Source organism: Mauremys reevesii, linkage group 15, assembly GCF_016161935.1.
Source record: "Mauremys reevesii isolate NIE-2019 linkage group 15, ASM1616193v1, whole genome shotgun sequence".
NCBI lineage: Eukaryota > Metazoa > Chordata > Testudines > Geoemydidae > Mauremys > Mauremys reevesii.
The window spans coordinates 26,469,921-26,488,490 of NC_052637.1; the positions used below are offsets into that span (position 1 = coordinate 26,469,921).

At 42.7% G+C, this 18,570-nt stretch overlaps 1 protein-coding gene and 1 long non-coding RNA gene across 3 annotated transcripts in view; one reads left to right on the forward strand and one right to left on the reverse strand.

Annotated features, from left to right (window-relative positions):
* Positions 1 to 1,642, reverse strand: part of FOXK2 (forkhead box K2) — a 61,693-nt gene extending 60,051 nt beyond the window's left edge. The window contains exon 1 of the mRNA XM_039500236.1: positions 1,178 to 1,642. Coding sequence (XP_039356170.1) covers positions 1,178 to 1,545 — 368 coding nt within the window. The 5' untranslated portion in view covers positions 1,546 to 1,642. The remainder of the gene's footprint in view (positions 1 to 1,177) is intronic.
* Positions 1,352 to 16,797, forward strand: LOC120382824. 2 transcript variants are annotated; one of them, XR_005588244.1, is made up of 4 exons: positions 1,352 to 1,488; positions 2,846 to 2,923; positions 10,103 to 10,179; positions 15,845 to 16,797. It is a non-coding gene; the product is annotated as an uncharacterized LOC120382824 (long non-coding RNA). The 2 variants fall into 2 exon arrangements; XR_005588245.1 differs by lacking the exon at positions 15,845 to 16,797 and adding an exon at positions 13,292 to 14,683.
* Positions 16,798 to 18,570: the final 1,773 nt, after the last annotated feature.

The window sequence follows — 18,570 nt, forward strand, 5'->3', positions numbered from 1 at the left end:
TCTCCAAAATAAAGTTAAAAACGTACACGATAACAAGATTCTGTTAGGGACAGCATGCTTTCTATGAAACACACCCCTAAAACATTTCACAACTACTCTTCCGGAAACAATGAAAAACAACCTTTTCATATATTTTAGTTAACATAGGCTATGTTTTTTAAATATTTTGGATGCATAGACTGTGAGAAATGCCTCACTTTTCACACATAACTCCTCAAAGGATGGAATGTATATTTGTAGTTCAATGCACCTTTAAAAATACCAGGCCTCACACACTTACCCAGAAAAATATTCTGCAGAAAAAGATTAATATTTGCTAAAAGTGAAGGAATATATTGTTTGCAAACTTTCTCTTCACTGTTAAATTACCTAAAAAACTACATGTTAAAATTCTGAGTTTATGAATATTTTAGACATAACAATTTAGCTAACCATAAATATAAAACTAGTCTTCAACTACGCAGAAGATGCAGAAAATACTACAAAAACTTATTAAAACAGGGCAAATGGTACCACAAAATTTGCTTAGCGCTGATCTGAAATCCCAGATACCTGGATAAACACATAACTCAGTTCTCCTTTGCAACAAACAATACGCAAGAGTGTATTCGATTCTGTTTACCAACAGTAATAGCTCCAAGCAGTGGTGCAGGCTGATTTATACCCACAAGGTACTATTACTGCACATTGTTATGTGCGAGAGAAAGCAGAGGGAGAAGGGTTATCACTCGCCAAAAGACAGCCCCAATGCTCCTGTGATTTTATGCTTGCCACCTGTATCTTACAGGCCAACCCAAAGGAAGATGAACGTTGGTGGAATGGATACAGCTCAGGGGCACCAGCCGGGGCACCCCGCGTGCTGGACAAGGAAGCAAAGACCCATCGCGAAGCCAGTTTACAGGGATGGCTGCAGCGAGCACCGGCTGGGTGTCGATGGGTGCTCTGGGGGACGTACGGATGAGATTCATGATGCGTGTCCCCGGCACCGAGAGGACTCCCCGCCTGTCATGCACCATGTGCCAGCAAAATGGAAACGGGGCAGCCGGCGTGCGGAGGCAGCACCACCCGCCCTCCAGCAGGGGGTCCCCGGGGAGGCTGGGGGATGGCTCGCTCCCCGGGGCGGCCAGGCCGGGCCAGAGGATGTCGGGCTGCAGCCGGCCCGCTCCCCCGTACTCACACTCGGGGCAGCTGCAGCGGGGGCGCCCCCCGCCTCTGGAACACGCCGTCCACGAAGACCCCGTTCTTGCCGAGGCAGCGCAGGTAGAAGTCCCCTCCGCCGCCGCCGCCGCCTCCTCCCGCCCCGCCACCGGGGGCTGCGGCGTCCCCCTGAGGCAGCGGCGGCCCGTCCGCCCCGGCCGGTGGCGGCGGGGGGGCAGCGGTGAAGATCTCCAGGTGGCGCCGGGAGATGAAGCTGGAGTGGCCCATGCTCACGTCCACCGAGCCCTGCGACGAGTTGCGGCCGATGGTCACTGAGCGCTTCTTCATCAGGTACTCGAACTCGCGGCCCTCCAGCCGGGCCACGGCCGCCGCCGCCGCCGCCGCCATCTTAGCGAGCGAGCGAACGGGCCGCCCTCCCTGCGCCCCTCCGCCCGCACCGGCGCCGCAGCCGCCGCCAGACAGAGCAGGGAAAGGGACGCCGCCGCTCAACCCAACCTGACGCAGTCCGCCGCCCGCTGATGGACGGCCAGGGCGGGCCAATGCATGGCCCGCACGCCCATGGGGCTATGCCGCGCCGGCCAATGGCGAGAGGCGCTGGGGCCAGCGTAGCTCAACAAGTTAGCGTGTTAGCCCCAAGAACAAGGCAGACACCCGGAGGCCGGGAAAATGCGGAGCGGAGCGCGTGGGAGGAGCGGTGCCAGGTCCGGCCACACCGAGAGCAACGGCGAAGCGCTGTCTCTAGGGAAGGCAAGGGCCAGCCTTAGCCCAGGCTGCTGCAGGGACAAGGGAGGCACGAGTAGGCCAGTCCCGAGCCCCTCAAGGGCGAAATGAAACAGTCCAGCTAACAGCCCCTCGCCTCAGCAAGGAGAGGGCACTGTGCCCGCTGCTCTCCTCCCCCCAAACCTTTCTCCTTAAGGCAACGGGACAAGTGCTTCAGCCCGGAGTGACAGCTCACACTCGATGCCCATGAGGCATGGGGATACGCTAGCCCGTGCCTTAAAGGGGACTGCTGTCACCTGCAGGGACGCCATGCTTTACACACACCGGGACACTTCCAAAGGGATGCTGATGTATTTCTCCCAGCCAACAGCCTGGGTTGAGCCCCAGTCTGATGCTGGGGAAGCAGGGGGAGTTGTACAGTCCCACACAACCCCAGGGGGCTGACTACACTATCATTAAGCAGCCCTCCCCTGTCCTTTAGTACAAAACAGCAGACAATCCAGAAGAAATACTATCAACAATTTTTGAGCCTTTGTTATACCCTTCCATGGATGCTTTCAGAAACAGGATGTTCTTTTTCACCACCACACACCAGTAAAAGGAAATAAAACAAGAAGAATAGAAATACCTAAGCTATGTTTACTGTAGGTGCTATTTTGAGAAATAAGGTGTTGCCTACAGCTCCTAGGCTGTAAGGATGGCCACGTGCTCTAACAGCACAAATGAGTTTATTGTCCCAAGGAAAAAAAAAATAAGGTTCTCTCTCCATGCAAAAGGTATACAATGTTAGCTAAATTAATTTAGGTACTGATTTAGTTCATGTGTATAACCTTCTGGTGGACACAAACCAATTTAAGAGTGTCTACATAAGGCACTTGCACTACTTTCAGTAAGTTTCTAAACTAATGTAAATTAAATCTGTATAAATTTTAGATGTAAACAAGACCCAATTATTCCAATTTTACAGACAAGTACTAAAGCACAGAGGCCAGTGACTTGCTTGACCTTGCAACGACTGGATGAGCTAAGACTCCCGTGCACCAAGGTAATGATTCAAGCACAAGACTGCTGCTCCCTCTGCCCCCCAAGTCAGGCTACCAGCAAGAACTACTTAAATTAAATCAGGTTTTTCTATTTCTGAAGACAGTCTATCTTGTATTGTACAATACATACACCACCATGAGCTGAAAGCCTGTCTTTACCATAGGATATGAGGTGATACCAGCTGCACCTCCCATATCTCCCAACAGCTGAAGGGCAGGATGGATCAGAGCAGGCCTAACAATATGACTGTCAGAGACATTCTGCAGCAGCTAAGCCTCCTCCCTCAACACACTAGAGATTTTGCTCTCTTGGTTCCAGAGAAAGCTAAGTAGGGTGTGAAAGAGACTAACTTTCCCACATGCATCCTCACACTCAGGCCATGGTTTTGCCTGTAGTCTGTCTCATAAAGGAGTTACCGGGACTTCGATTTTTTTAAAATTCGTACTGAGGGCTCGTACATATCTTTAGGTATGTCAAAAGGATGCAAGTTTCTCCTACATATGTTACCACCATCTCTTTCCCATCTATATTTACAATGCAGATATCAGATGAACCATGACATTCACTAAGGAGTGTTCATGGTTTTAATATATTAGAGGAAGGACCTGAAGTATAACAATATGAAAATATTAAGAAAGGCCCTCGCTAATTGCACTCAATACTTTGCCTTCAAAAGAACAACACCTGTGTACTTAAAGTCTGAGACGTTAGATAGAGCTATACATTTCTTAGTTTCTATAATTAGCAGCATGATGTTGCACACTGATGAAGAAGCCTATTTATATTTATACATAGATATAATCCCCACAAATACTTCAACAGAAGATCTTAAAAGTCCTCAAGAGATTTTTGTTTGGCTGTTAGACGACTCCAATAGATACTGATGAAATAGTGGCTAACAAGTCATTTTATTTCCAAACCGAATGTCAAGGTGTTTAGAGACATAGGTATGCTTCTCTACAGAATTTAAAATACATTTGGAAATGTATTTTTTCATATCCTAACCAAAACACAATTCACTTATTAAAAGGCACAGCAGATATCTAGTCCAAAATTTGAAGACTTGAACTAAAGGTTTTTTTTAAGTTTAAATTAACAGGTATTTAACTGTAAAAGTGGATACTAAGAATATATATTAACTAACATGCTTAAAAAAAAAACAACCATTGCATACTATGTGCAAAGTAATGTCAAGCCAATGTTCTGTGATCTTAGGATCAAATTCACTGCTGGTGTAAGCAGGTGCTACACTTTTCAAGCCAATGGAGTTGCCTGCTTACACCAGCAGTGAATGAGTTCATTAGACACTCACATATTTGTTACTCTGTGATGTTCAGAGAGATATGTGCACTACCAGTTCCAAATAAAAAAAAAGTCAGACATACAGTAATATATTGCAGTAGGTAAGGGTTAAGCTCTTTTGATTAATCTTGCACATATTTTGGGATTTAAGGACAGATTTTCTCCTACATCAAGATATGCTAAGTACAGACAGAGCGGGGGCTTCAAGGAGGCAGTTATATGACTCCTGATTCTCAACCTGCCCCACCACTGGCTTGGATGTAAATTAGAGCAGTCTAGGGGATGCTCTAGTTTACAATAGTTGGCTATGGTCCTTAAGGTAATACCAGCTGAGAGTTGCCATAAAGGAGCTCCACCTCCTCCTCACCACACCACCTATACTCCGGGATTGAGGGAAGAGGAAGGTTGGAATAGAAGCCAGGTAAATTCCCAACTGGCCAGCTGCAGCCAGTTCACTTTGCATTGCTCTTATACCTGCACTTTTCATCTATTCATGCTTGTTTAATAGTGAATAGAATTCACAAATTAAAACTGTTGAGAAAAAACATTAAAAAGCAGTTAGTATTCACATGGTGGAAAATATGAAATATACAAACTGAACTCAGTTTAATGCAATCATAAATTAACTTTTGAAATGTCCTGTAACCAGTTTGCTACTCTGCAAAAGAGTACACACAACATTCAGGAGTAAGTGTACTGATGTATTGGTAACAGCTATTTTAATGAGGCGACAAGAGGAATTTTTCTGCCAGTGCTCTCCTCACCGAGGAAAAAATTCATCCCCCTTCTCTGTAGGGAAAGAGGGACCCATGACAACAGGACTCCCATTTGTGGTTCTGCATTCTATTCCACAAACGGGACAGAGAGGCTGGACGCAATGGAGCCATGGGGGGGGGGATTCATCTGCCCAATGCCCATCTTGACTATTTAGGCCAGGATCTGGGCTGTAGATATGTAGAATCGAATCTTTTGAGGGGACTGAGCATGTGTGACTCCCACTGAAGGCAACTGGAGTTGTGGGTGCATAGCACCTCACTGGCTTGGGCCTGATTTGCTAAACAGCTGAATGTAGTCTAATCCACTCTGACATATTATAGCAGCACCTGTTAGCATCACTGTAATTCAAGGTCTGTCAGCAATTCTGTTAAAGAGCCCTATTTTCAGTGTTTATCACACAACCTTAAAATGAACTAACTGATACTTGGTATATAAGGTCTCATCCAAGAAGACACACACTATCCATTTTTAAATTAAAATAATTCAGATTTTTTTTCAGGATCTGGTTTTATACTCAACACACAATTGGTATAATTTACAATATATTTTCATAGACAGTTGGTATTATCTATAATACTCCAAGCCTGTATTACTAAGAGAAAAATAATTTTAAGAAAAGTTAGAGGATTTCTCTCAGGCATTCTTACTGTATGCACATGCCCTATTTATGGACAAAGTATCATTTTCTAGAAATACATATTTCCACGGACATGACAGAATGGATTATAGAGCAGCCCAATTGATCTGTGCATTAAGAGTCCCTAAAAGTACACATTGGCAACTGATGTTAACAGCTCCCCAAACCATAATGATCTATCAATAATCCCTGTGTTACAGAAGTCTCTCATATAATTCCACTGAGATTGTTTTTATTCATAAAAAATGTTGACATAAACCCACATAAGTAACATTATGGATCCAATTCAATACAACAAAATATTTCAAATTCAGAAGTTGCACTCTATCCTTAAAATTATACTATTTCACATAGTTCTCATTTTACAAAATATAAAAACATTCACACTGGCCTCATGCAGAATGTGGGTGAGCTGAAGAGAAACTTGATGATCCTGAAGTTGTCAAGAGCCCTCTTTCCTTAAATTATGTGAGTTTTTCCCTGAGGAGCACACACACATTTTCTCTGTTTATCATCTTGCAAGGCCATTGTAAGGAGTAATAACACAGGCCCCAGTCCTGCTGAGATTTATGGACACGTTTCATTTTAAGCATGCGAGTGATCTCATTGACTAATGGAACTACTCTCATGCTTAATTGTTTACGTCTTTGCAGGACTGAAGCCATAATCTAATGGTTTGCTTTGCAAATGGCAGATTATTTTGGTGAAAGGCAAGATTTAAAAAAAAAATTTAAAGTTAATATTATGGGTGTAATTCTAAACAAATCTATAAAAAAATCCAATGGGGTGAGGTCTGATGTGGAAAATAGAAAATATTGCCATGTGCACACTTAAACATCTATAAATTGTTGCAATTACTTGAAATCCAGCAAAATCAAAAAATGTCATCCCAGAATAGTTATTTTTATTTTCAATAAATTAATTGTATACAACATTCAAAAAACAGCACTTTTCTCTGAAGGCAGGAATTTTAGCCTTCACAATACAGATTTTATCTTAAAAAAACAGTACAAAAATCTTCATCAAAAGGTGTGATAATTTTTAGGCCGTTTTTAAAGTAATTTAAAATCCATAAACACACCTTCCTCCTCTAGTTTGCTTGCACACTCAGTTTCGATTTGTTTTTGGTTCTTTTTGGCAGGGAAGGGTTTTTAAACCAGACCCTCTAATCTGCGTCATGCTACTGTACTAATCTATTTGGTGCTGAAAACTACAACACAGGTGGAAAAAAATCTAAAATAAATTCCAAAAATATATGTCATTAGTTATTTAAAAAAAAGATCAAAACTAATCAGCTGTCTTTGATATGTAAATACTAATTATCATCACTAAACATTTAAAAGGTAATTATTATATGGTACTGCTGAGAATAAGGACAAGACAGATTTTCTCTGCGGTAGTTTATAACCCTAGGTTAGCTCCAGTCCAGCAAACTGAGAAATCCATGCCAGTTATTTTATCCAACACAAATGTCTGCAGTTGGTTTACAAACCATGTTACCCAGCATGCTCTAGGTACCAAGCTGCTTATGGAGGTTGCAACGTGCAGAGCAATAATCTCTGATTAACCAAAACCATGTAGCATGGGAACAGCGAATAAAATATATGCAGATGTCTGCTTCATCAGTAGGGTACAAGCTAAACCCCTGTCCCTTCAAACTGCACTTTACGCCACCCTGCTAGGAAAAATTTGCAAGCTTTGAAGCTGCAGAGAGACATGTGCTTTCTAGATGACATCATCAGCAATGTCTGGGCAGTGACCTAGGCAGTGTGTGTTTGTAAACAGTGAGAAGGGCCCTGGGGGTGGGGCAGGCAGAACAATCACCACCTGAGCATACACCAGACAGTTATGTCAATGAAACACTGCCTGCAGTTGCCTGAGAGACTGTTTCAGAGGCAATAGTATGTGTTTTTAGAGATTACAACAGTTTCTAATGCAAGAAACCATGTGATGCAGCAGAGCCAAGGGCAGCTCAAAGGAACACTGTCAACTTGAAATCTAGTTTTTGGGGTTTTTTTAATAAGTTAAGTCGTTTCAGGTGCTATACCAGCCCTGAGTTCCTATGCCCCAAGTTCCTATGTTAATTTTTGTAGTTTTACAACCCCATTTCCCTGTTAAAACATTCAGACAGAAGTATGATTTTTAAATATGCAACATCCCCCACCCATAGAGAGTAATAACGGTGTTTAAAAAGACCTGCAGATCCACATAGGCACTCAAAGGTACGCAACAATAGGGTTTTTTAAAAACAATGTGCAGGATTATTATGTTTTAATTGGAAATTTTAACCCCACTGTTCATTACTTTTGTAGTTCAACCTAGTTTGGGATTTAAAATAATGTTTGCCAAATAAAGTGGCAATACGATAAATTTTTCACTGTTCTGTTTTATTGTTGCTATTTTAACAATTCATTGAAGATGGGGATAGATTGTTCAGAGGCATTTTTAATCTGGTATTTCTTCCACTTCTACACTCCTTAAAACAAGTCTTAATATCACAGAAGCAAAACACACTGATTGCAGCATTGCCTGTATTTAGTATTTAGCATCGTGGTTAAGGTTGGATGCTTATCACAACCATTGACAAAAGTGAACTTCAGTGTTTTTGTTCATATGCTAGTCTTGTTCACACCAATCAGCTTGCTAGTGAGCAAAACTTTTCTATTATTTTGTAACCATATTTGGCCCTTTATATTAATTTGGTATTTTGCTAACTATATACATTGAATAATTATTATTGACACCTATGGATAAGCAGTTACTAAAATATTATGCCATGACTTTCTTTAAACTGAAATTATGACTTTCGCATTTTTTCTGTAAGAATTAACCAGCCTTAATCATACTGTATTGTGAAAGCACTTCAAGGAAGCATCATATATTGAGACTTATTAAACAACTATTTTTAAATGTTTAGGCACTCTTTAGCATAATTTCTACATATCCTCAAATCAGTAAACTTGAGTAACATGGCAGGATGCACTACAAGAATTAAGAGTGGTTAGTCTTTCTGTATTAAACCCTTGATAGGATCTTCCCCCATTGTAACAGTAACCACTGGAGTAAGTGGGTGCTGACCCGGCCATGTAACAGGGGTTTTAACCTCTCATAACTCTGATCCATGTCAGGTAATAAAGTTTCAGTCTCTTATCAGCACAGCCTTATTACATGGGGTCAGATGTAAATTAAACCTTGTCAAAAAATGGAGTAAATGAAGCATACGTCACTCAGTCTGTAAGGGACCCTGACCGAATTGAAGAAAGCAGAAGTAGCGGTTGTAAGTTATATATCAGTTTTAACCAATACAGTCATAGATCTACAAGCCCTAGTGTAGATATTAGTAGAGAGGTGCCTTATACCAGTGAAATTATTCCCCTTCCCACATGGGAAAAGCTATAACTTTAAAGCATCTTTATACCAATAAAACTGCCTTCACAGGGGAGTTTTATACCACTTTAGACTATACCAGTATATTAGTTAAAACAATATAACTTCCTAGCACAGACTGCCCCAGTTTTCTTGGAAGCTAATGGTGTTAAAGAGAAACTAGATAGGGTGAACCCCTCTAAAACTGCTGTAAGTGGAAGGCCTTGAGGCATCTGAGATCTATAATACTTTTCTGTGGGAGCATGAAGGAACTACAAGACAGTTTAATAAAATCATTCAAATATTTGAAGAATACACTGATCGATGCAAGAATATCATCTGGGAAAGACATATTTTCAAAACCAACTCCCAGGTGAGTCAGTTGACCATTACAGGCCTATGTAGTAAAGCTAAGTCATGGCAGTGGTTCTCAACCAGGGGTCCGGAGCCTCGTAGGGGGTCTCCAAGCAGGGCCAGCATTAGACTCACTGGGGCCCAGGGCAGAAAGCTGAAGCCCAATCCCTGAGCCCTGCCACCCAGGACTGAAGCTGAAGCCTGACCAATGTAGCTTCATGGAAGCCCCTGTGAAGTGGGGCCCCCAGGCAATTGCTCTACTTGCTACCCCCTAATGCTGGTCCTGGCTTTTATATGCAGAAAATCAGTTATTGTGGCACAGGTGGGCCATGGAGTTTTTATTGCATGTTGGCAGGGCCTCAAAAAGAAAAGGTTGAGAACCTCTGATCTAGAACACTACTGACAGAGCTCCAGTTCTAGCAGATGTAAGAACCACTAAACACTAAAACACCAGGAGCAGCAAAGAGAAGCCAAGTATCAGATCACTCTCAGCAATCAAAGAGGCCACTGCAGAAGGAACGGTTTTAAAAACAAGAAATGCCTGTGTCTTCAGAAAGCCACTGATGTTCAAAGATAAGAAATACTGACAGATGTCCAATAAAAGACAGAATAATCCTGTCATTTTGCAGGAGTTCAAGTATTCTTGCCTGGCCTTCATCCTACCCACCTGTATTTGTGTACTGTATTAATTAAATTAGTCTGTTATTTTTAGCTGGTATTATTGTATTTACATTTGATTTTCAGAAAGGAGACAAGATGCAACAGAAGCTGCTGGAGTCAGTAGATACTGACCCTGTCATGAGTGGGGCCAACAAATAAAGGTAAGCAAGCAAATGTTTCACACATTTATTACACCTAGCATGTTCTGAAACAGTCCCCTGAGAACAGAAACTGCCCTTCTGGAGCAAGATTAAGCTGAACAGAAGAAAAACGTAGAGCAATTCACTTAAATTTGATTTTTAAAGGTGCTTCACTTTTTTAATAAATTGTCATTTAATTAAATAACCTTGCTACATGTAGTTTCCCATTAACATACATATATGTTAGAAGAAAAGTACCCATTTTGCTACGCACTACAATCTGTGTTCACATAATGAAAAATCCTCCTCACTGTGTATAATCTGTGGAAAGTAAAGGTGGAGTGGAAACCTTAATTTAAAAAGGTACTCCACTCTTAGAAATGCAATAGCAGAAAAGATAGCTGCAATGTATACAAACTTCTTAGTTATGTTTGTACATTTGTTGTTTTCTATGGGCTTGTTGGTTAATGTCAAAAGATATCTGTGCAAATCCTGAGCTGAAATCTTGCTAATAAAAAACTTTTGCAGTTTTCCATTTGAGAATACAGTATCACAATTATAGCAACCGAGGTAATTAAGCTGGGTGAAACAGAAACTAATGTTTTCTGACTCAAGAAATAAGAAATTTTGAAGCAGCAAAAATGAAGGTTGATGTGCTATCTGCAGAATTTAAAATACTGTTTTTCCTGTTCCAAGCGCAGAAACTCAAAATCTAAAAAAGTCAGTTTTCACTACTAGCATTTTTAAATACAAACATTTCCGCAACACACTTCTCACCATTAGAACACTTTCTGGAACAAGATGGCAGTGAACAACACAAAATCTACACCAACGATTCACCACAAAAGGAAATCAGTGCAGTTCATGAAGCACAGGTGTGATTTTTTATGCTAATACATACTACCAAGATGGTGAGGTGCTGCATTTTATACTAGCTGAATGTTCCAAGTGGTCTTCTACCATAGCCCAAGGTAGAGCACATTGCAGTAATGCTCTCAAATGGCTGTCTGACTGTGTAGTTCCCCCATAATGCTGACTAGATCTCTTGGTAGCAGTTGTGTTGCGATTTTGAAAGCTTTTGTCGTTCAACATTTAAACGCTTAGAAATTGTCAAAATAGTGTATGCAGACCACCACTGCATGTACTGACAGTCATGCCACCAATTGTAAGATTTCTGTACACTAATGGAACAAACTAGCAGACCCTGTCTAGTAACAATAGGCTCCCACAGATATTCATCTTGGCACTATCACTCTTTAATATTTGTATCAGCAATATGCCATTGACCCAGACACAGACTTTTGAATAGTGGATGGTCTCACATTCACCATCCAAGTGAGCACTTTTACCCAAACAGAATGCATCACAGAAGCTCTGAAAACACTGGAGGAGTATTATTGATTATGGAGACTGACCAAACCTTCACAAAAAAACAACTGTCTCCGCATTCCATCTGAGCAACCACCATGCAAAGAAGCACCTAAATGTCACTTTCTGCTACATGAAATTTAGGCACGAGGATTTCCTGAAATACCTTGGAGTGGTTCTGGATCACAGCCTCACATACAACATCTGACAAAGACCACTGTCAAAATAAAGCCTAAGGATAATAAAATCCACAAATTAGCTAGGACCAATAGGGGAGCAGATGCTCACAGCTTGCAGACAGCCATCTTGGCCCTTGGCTTCTCAGTAGCTGAATACTGTGCACAAGTATGGACAAAGTCCATATGAAACTTGTCAACATGCAATTGTTCACTAGGACACTGGGAATGGTCACAGGAGTGCTGAAGTCAACACCAACAGTCTCACTTCATTGCAAGTATCTCACCATCATCCCTCCAAAGAGGAGCAGCAATAATACATCACTATGACAATGCAATAAACAAACCCAGATTTGCCCATTTATGAAGATCTCTAAACTCCCCCCCCCCCAGCCCACCTGAGAATGCTGTCTTAGGTCCAGGAACCCTGTCTGAGTAGCAGCCAAAGCTCTTAAAACTTGGGACTGTCATCAAAAGACAACTGGCTGAGGCTGTGAGAAGACAGCAGGATCAAGAACAGATTATGGATATTACAGTCCAACAACTTGGCTTCACCGTGCCATCTAAGATATGGATCACAGTGAACCATGTCAGAACTTCACACAGGTGTTGCAATTATCTACTATACAACTAGAAGGAGGACAAACCACTATGTGAATGTGGAGAAGATATCCAAACTACAGACCACCTAGTTAACTGCTGTCCTGTAAGATCCTTCTCTGGAAGGACAACCTTGGTTCACACCATATCACTTTACAAGCCACAAAGTGGATGACAAACTTAAACATCAACCTTTTATGTTGCTTTTCAAGTTGCCACATGAAAGAAAAGAAAAAATCACTTTAAATCCCACTTTTATATTGGTTTAACAATCAGATCAAGAAATACATGGTTGAATCTTGTCCAGTTCTCAGCTAGGATCTTGGTTGTGGCAGAGAGCTTTAAAGGTGGCAAAGCTAATGGTCAAAGTAGGGATCCCTAGGTATTGAGATCTTGTATCAACAGAAACCAGAGTACTTCCTGGGAAAACACTTTCTCAGAAGCATTTTAAGTCTGTCATCTTTGTGTTTCACAAGGTATGATCTTAATACATCACTATGGACATGTCTACACTGCACTGTAAGCCCAAGGTTAGTGGGACTTCAGTTGGCTGACCTGTGTTAGGGAACCCTAGGCTTGAGCATCTACATTGTGTTTTAACCCTACATTAAGACTTCTCTAATCCATGATTGAACCTAAAGGATCTAGCATCCACACTGCAATGCACAGAGCCAACTCAAAGTAACCATATCCCAGAGTTCCTAGTGCCCTCCTGAAATGTGTCCATTCTAGCCCTAGGGCCACAATGCACTGTGGGAAAACTTTTCCTGTAATGTGCAGGGTGACCAGTAGTTTGAGCAGCCCAACAATACAACCTGCAGAGTAGTCATTTTGGTTGGCGCACTCCCAGTTAGCAGACCCAGCAATATGAAGGAGGCAACTTTTGACAAACTTCTCTTGCTTGCACTTTCACTCCTGCGTCAGGTAACTGGCAGCATATTCACGAGGTGCTCGTGGACATTTTGACAGTGTTTTCTGTCCCACCAAAGGTATCTTACAGATTTCCTGAGGGAGCTGCAGGAGGAAGCAGAATACTCTGGTATCGCAGACTTGCACTGGCAGATTCTGATCAGTATAACTGGCATAGCCACTGATGCCCCCTACGTAGACTGCTACTACTGGCACAGGGCCATAAGCACAGCCTGGTGGGACAATGTTATCATGCAGACCTGGAAGGACCAGCAGTGAGTCCAGAACTTTCGCATGAAGAAAGCCACATTTCCGGAGCTTTGTGAACAGCTCACCCCCAACCCTCCAATGTGAAGAGAGACATCTGAGGTCATCCTTGCCAATCCAGAAGCGGGTTGCTATAACCATCTGGAAGCTGGCTACTCCAGACTGCTACAAATTCGTTGCCAACCAGTTTGGGGTTAGAAAGCTGACTGTTAGTAAAGTAGTGGCAGAGGCAACTGAGTGGCTTACCCCAAGGTGGCATGCATTAAAGATATTCCAGAGGTAATTGCTGGCTTTGGGAGAATGGGGTTTCCTAATTGTGCTGGGGCCATTAATGGAACTCATGTGCCCATAGTGTACCCTCCTCAAGGAGCATGAGTACCTAAACTGCAAAGGGTACTCATTAGTTATGCAGGCACTAGTGGACTATAGAGGCAGATTTCCGAATGTCAGCGTTGTCTGTACTGGAAAAGTTTGTGATGCCAGAGTTTCTTGCCACTTTAGAGTCTGTATTCATGGCCACACTGGGATATTATTCCCACCAAATGACATTGACAGAAACGATGTTGCTTTCACCATTGCTATTCTGGGGGACCCCACATACTCCCTTTTGCTTTGGCATTTGAAACCATTTCAGAGACCCTGGCAAAAGGTTTAATTGCACACTCCGCATGTGTAGAATGGTTGTTGAATGTGCTTTTGGCAGATTAAAATCACATTGGAGGTGTCTACAATCTCATTTGGATGCCAGTGTCATCAACAATGTCAATTACTGTGGCTTGCTGTGCTCTTCACAGCCTTTGCGAAACCTGAGGTGAGCTACTTCCCCCTGACTGGACCTCTGATAGCTAGGGGATACTGGATCAGTACCCTCAACCAGAAAGTACAGGTACCACTGTGGGAGCTGGTTGCACCAGGCAGCAGAAGTCACAGATGCTTTGTGTTCTCACTAAGTGAACTCGCATGGCCCAAAGGATGAGGAGGAATAGTACCTTTAGGAATGTGCTTGTGGGGAAAAAGTGGCTTATTAATTGTTTTGAGGGCGGGGGGCACCGCTTGGGAGGGGTGTAGGCTTGATTCACATGCAATGCAAGTCTGAATGACATGATGAATAATGAACTTGGTTGTGGAGGGAGACCAGAATGGGTGTACAGCCAGTTTATTGAAATGTGAATTGATGTACCTTACCTAAATAAAAGAAGCATTGGTAAGCAAACCTATTAATTGCTCCTGAACATTTTTTAGCTTTACTATCTCAAGCCATAATTCTATGATGCAATACAATATCAATAAGTGAAAATATAACATGCTTTATTTGTAAACATGTTCTAAAATAGTAAAACACTCACACAGCATTGAGCAGGCCAGCTGCCATTACAAAGCCACACACCCAAAAGGGCAGGAAATAGTTAATACACGACATAATCCCCCTATCACTACATGTTCCCTGGCCCAACGTTCTCCTGTCCCTTCTTTACACATTTTCCCCTCACTTAGGTTGATGGTGGTGGTGTGGGGGGAGAGATTTCCACCAGACGGGTTGAAGGCAGCAGGGGTGGAGGTTTCCTCCAGAGGGGGAATTGACGAAGGAAGGCTGCACAGGGTTTAGTTGCCCTGCCCAGCCACTCACGAGTCCTGAATGCATAGGCCACCCAACAAAATTATCTAAGTTACTGCTGGACTGAGGGAATGTTGCAGGAACATCATGCCATGGAGTTGGAGAGGCAGCTGGAGATGGTACTCTTGCAGCCATTATGGACAGGAGTTGCTGAAACAGTTCTCTCTGTTGAGCTCTGTCCTCCTCCCTTAGCCTCCATTCCTATACCAGGCACAGCTTTGCTAGTGCCTGCTCCCTAGTTGAAACCTGTCCTCCACCTGGACAGCAAACCTCAGCCTGTCTTCCTGCCTGTCACCATATCATTGTTCCAGTCTTTTGTCACTTCTTCTCCTTGTACTGGACTTGCTGGTCTGTCCTCTCAAGATCATCAACTTGATCATGGAAACACTTCCTTTTGGAATGTGAAGGTGCGTTGAGTTCCTGAAGAGCAGGCGGTATATAGGTTGAGAGTCCTGAAGTAGGACATGAAATAGAAGGTAATTGTCTAAGCTAGAGCACAGAATTAATTTTTGTGGAATCTCAAGGACAAAACGTAACATTTCTAAAGTGAACCAACACATAATGTGAAGGGTATGCTTCAGTCCTCAGACTGTCTCTGGATACAGCCTTGTTAATAGCAATCACAGAAACAACCGTAAGTTTAAAATTATAACCCTTTTTTGTGTTTCATAAAATTTTCTTAATTTCCATGGGGGTGGAGGGCTGGTGTATATAGTGTCCTTGCTGCAAAAGGCTTTTTCTGTCATTTCAGGCCTTTCCTATTGTGAAAGACAACTGTTCTTGTGATACCCTATTGGCAGGGGGAGATGTTACTCCAAGCGGCTGGAGGGAAACCTGCAGCGTATGCAGCTGAAGTATTCAAACGTATAGTGACCAAACAGAAGATCTGTTGTTGGAGTGGACTAGTCAGTTTTACGGGGCGGAGGGGGTGGGGGGTCTGCTAGAAAATACACCCTTCCCTGCAATGTGATTGACTATCTGGAGTCCTGCTTCAGGAAAAGTTTGCAGCTATCAGCAGCCAAGATTGGGTCATAGGCCATGAGGGAATTAAGATGATGCTGTGTTAGCTCACATATGGCTTACTGTGTTATTGCTGCACGCAAACATTCTGAAATCTGCAGCTTTCCTCCACCCTGCACCCGGCATAGTTCTGGGGAAAAACTGGCAGCCCACTCATACTTTGGAGAAATGATTTTCTGACCCACAGACTGCATGGATTACCTCTAGCTGAAATGGACTAAATTTGGAAATAGAATACTGTTTCCCAAATACTACACACTCAGTTCACTGTTTAAAGGCTGCTCCATGGACCCCGGAGGAGTGATTACAGAGTGGCAAATTTATTACTGAAAGGAAAACATGAATGACCCTAGCAAACATCTGTGACTTAACAGTTAAAACAACAGCTGTTTATGAATGTTTGAAATTCCAAGTTGTCCTTTTGAACTCCACGTAGTGGTGGGAGTGGAGACACCAAGGCACTGTGATACAATCTGCCATTGGTAGCTGCACACTGCTAGCCGGGGCTTATAATTTTTGCATTGCTTCTTACAGCAGAAATCCTTCCCGATACTGTAATAATAAACTGTACGTTTCAGTCATACACTTACCGGGCTCTGGGGTGGCTTCTCTCTCCACCAGGTTTTCTATAGATTCGGCAACGGGCTGTTCCTTGAGGGTGGGGGGAATCAAACAGTTCTTCTAAGTAGGGACCAAGAATTTGCTGTTGATCCTGATCCGCAGCCTGCTCTCAGAATGATTTCATTAAAAGAGTCACTTCATGCTCCTTACTGGGAGCCTAATGCTGGCTCCCATCAGTCTCCATGCTGGATTCAGTGACCAAGAGGGCACCATCCTGACAAGATCTTCATGAAATACGGTTGGCTCTGTGTTGGGCACAGTGCCCAGAACCTTGTCAAAGTCATCATAAAGTGGGCATGTTGTTGAACAATTGCCCGAGGTGTGGTTCTTGTTCCTGGTCTTCTGCTACTCGCTCTTCAGCCTCTTAATGCGCTCCCTGCACTGATCACCTGTCCAGACAATCTGCAGATCTACCAGCTTTTTAGCTATCTACTAGTAAGTGTATTAATTTTTGGTGCTTTTGCTGAAGTCCAGTTTTACTTGCTTTACATCAGAAATTCACCAAAATTTGGCTGTGCTCCCATGACCATGAAGCAGCTCACTTTGAAAAAAGCTTGATTGGCTTGGTTTTCATTGCAAACCTAGGAGGTTCTCTAATACTGTGCTTTCAGTTTGGTGATCAGAAGAGAATGGGTTAACAATTATCTAAGCTGCTGCCATTCACCAAGGGGTGTGGCTTCCATTTTCAACACAGTGGATTGCAGATTGTTGGGACTAAGAGAGGATTTAAGGAAATTGTCCCATGGAATTGTGGGATACTTCTGGCAGACTCCCAGGATCTGAGTAAAGGCTGCATCTACACTGCAAAGCAATAGGGCTGGGACCCTGGATCTCAGCTTGACTTGTACTTGGACCCTCCAGCCCTGCAGGGTCCTGGAACCCTGGGTCTGAGCCCCGGGTTAGCACAATTGTAGTGCAGATGAAAAATGGACTTAGGCTTGAGCCCGAGCCCGAGCTCAAGCAGGAGCTTACGTTGCAGTGTAGACATACCATATAAGGTCTTGTGCATGCTACTGCAAGACTTGTGCATGCTTCCTCTCTCATTCATGCTCTGTTTTGATTAAACAAAAAGCAAAGGAGATACAAATCATAAGAGCATGCTTACCATAGTTTTTACCCAGGACTCATTTTTGGGTCCATTTTTGCTTTAGGATTTTCAGAACTTTTTATTTTTCTGAAGCTTAGACATACATATGTTCTATATCAGGGGTCAGCAACCTTTCAGAAGTGGTGTGCCGAGTCTTCATTTATGCACTCTAATTTAAGGTTTTGCATGCCAGTAATAATTGTAACGTTTTTAGAAGGTCTCTTTCTATAAGTCTATAATATAACTAAACTATTGTTGTATGTAAAGTAGTAAGAAGCTTCATTTAAAATTAAATTAAAATGCAGAGCCCCCCCCCGACTTGTGGCCAGAACCCAAGCAGCGTGAGTGCTTGAAAATCAGCTTGTGTGCCACCTTTGGCACGCATGCCATAGGTTGCCTACCCCTGTTCTATATCTATTATACACAAAGTATTAGAAGCCCATCAGTGTTGACAGACCCAAAAAAACCTAATAAAAAAAATCACACCCCCCCCCAAATTCTACATTTTTAGAGACTAATTTCTCTTATAAGAAAGGCAGACTATTACTTCAAACCAGGAGCTGCAATAACTTCTCCTGGACCAGGGCTTTAATAAGCAACACAAACAAAACTCACTATGTACCAGGATCACAGATACATGCTACACCATTTATCACTTATCACTGCTGGCTCCATGATTCAGAGCCAGCAGGGGTCTGAAGTTGGTAAGAACTCAGACATTTGGGAAAGCAGGATTTTAGTCAGTTTCA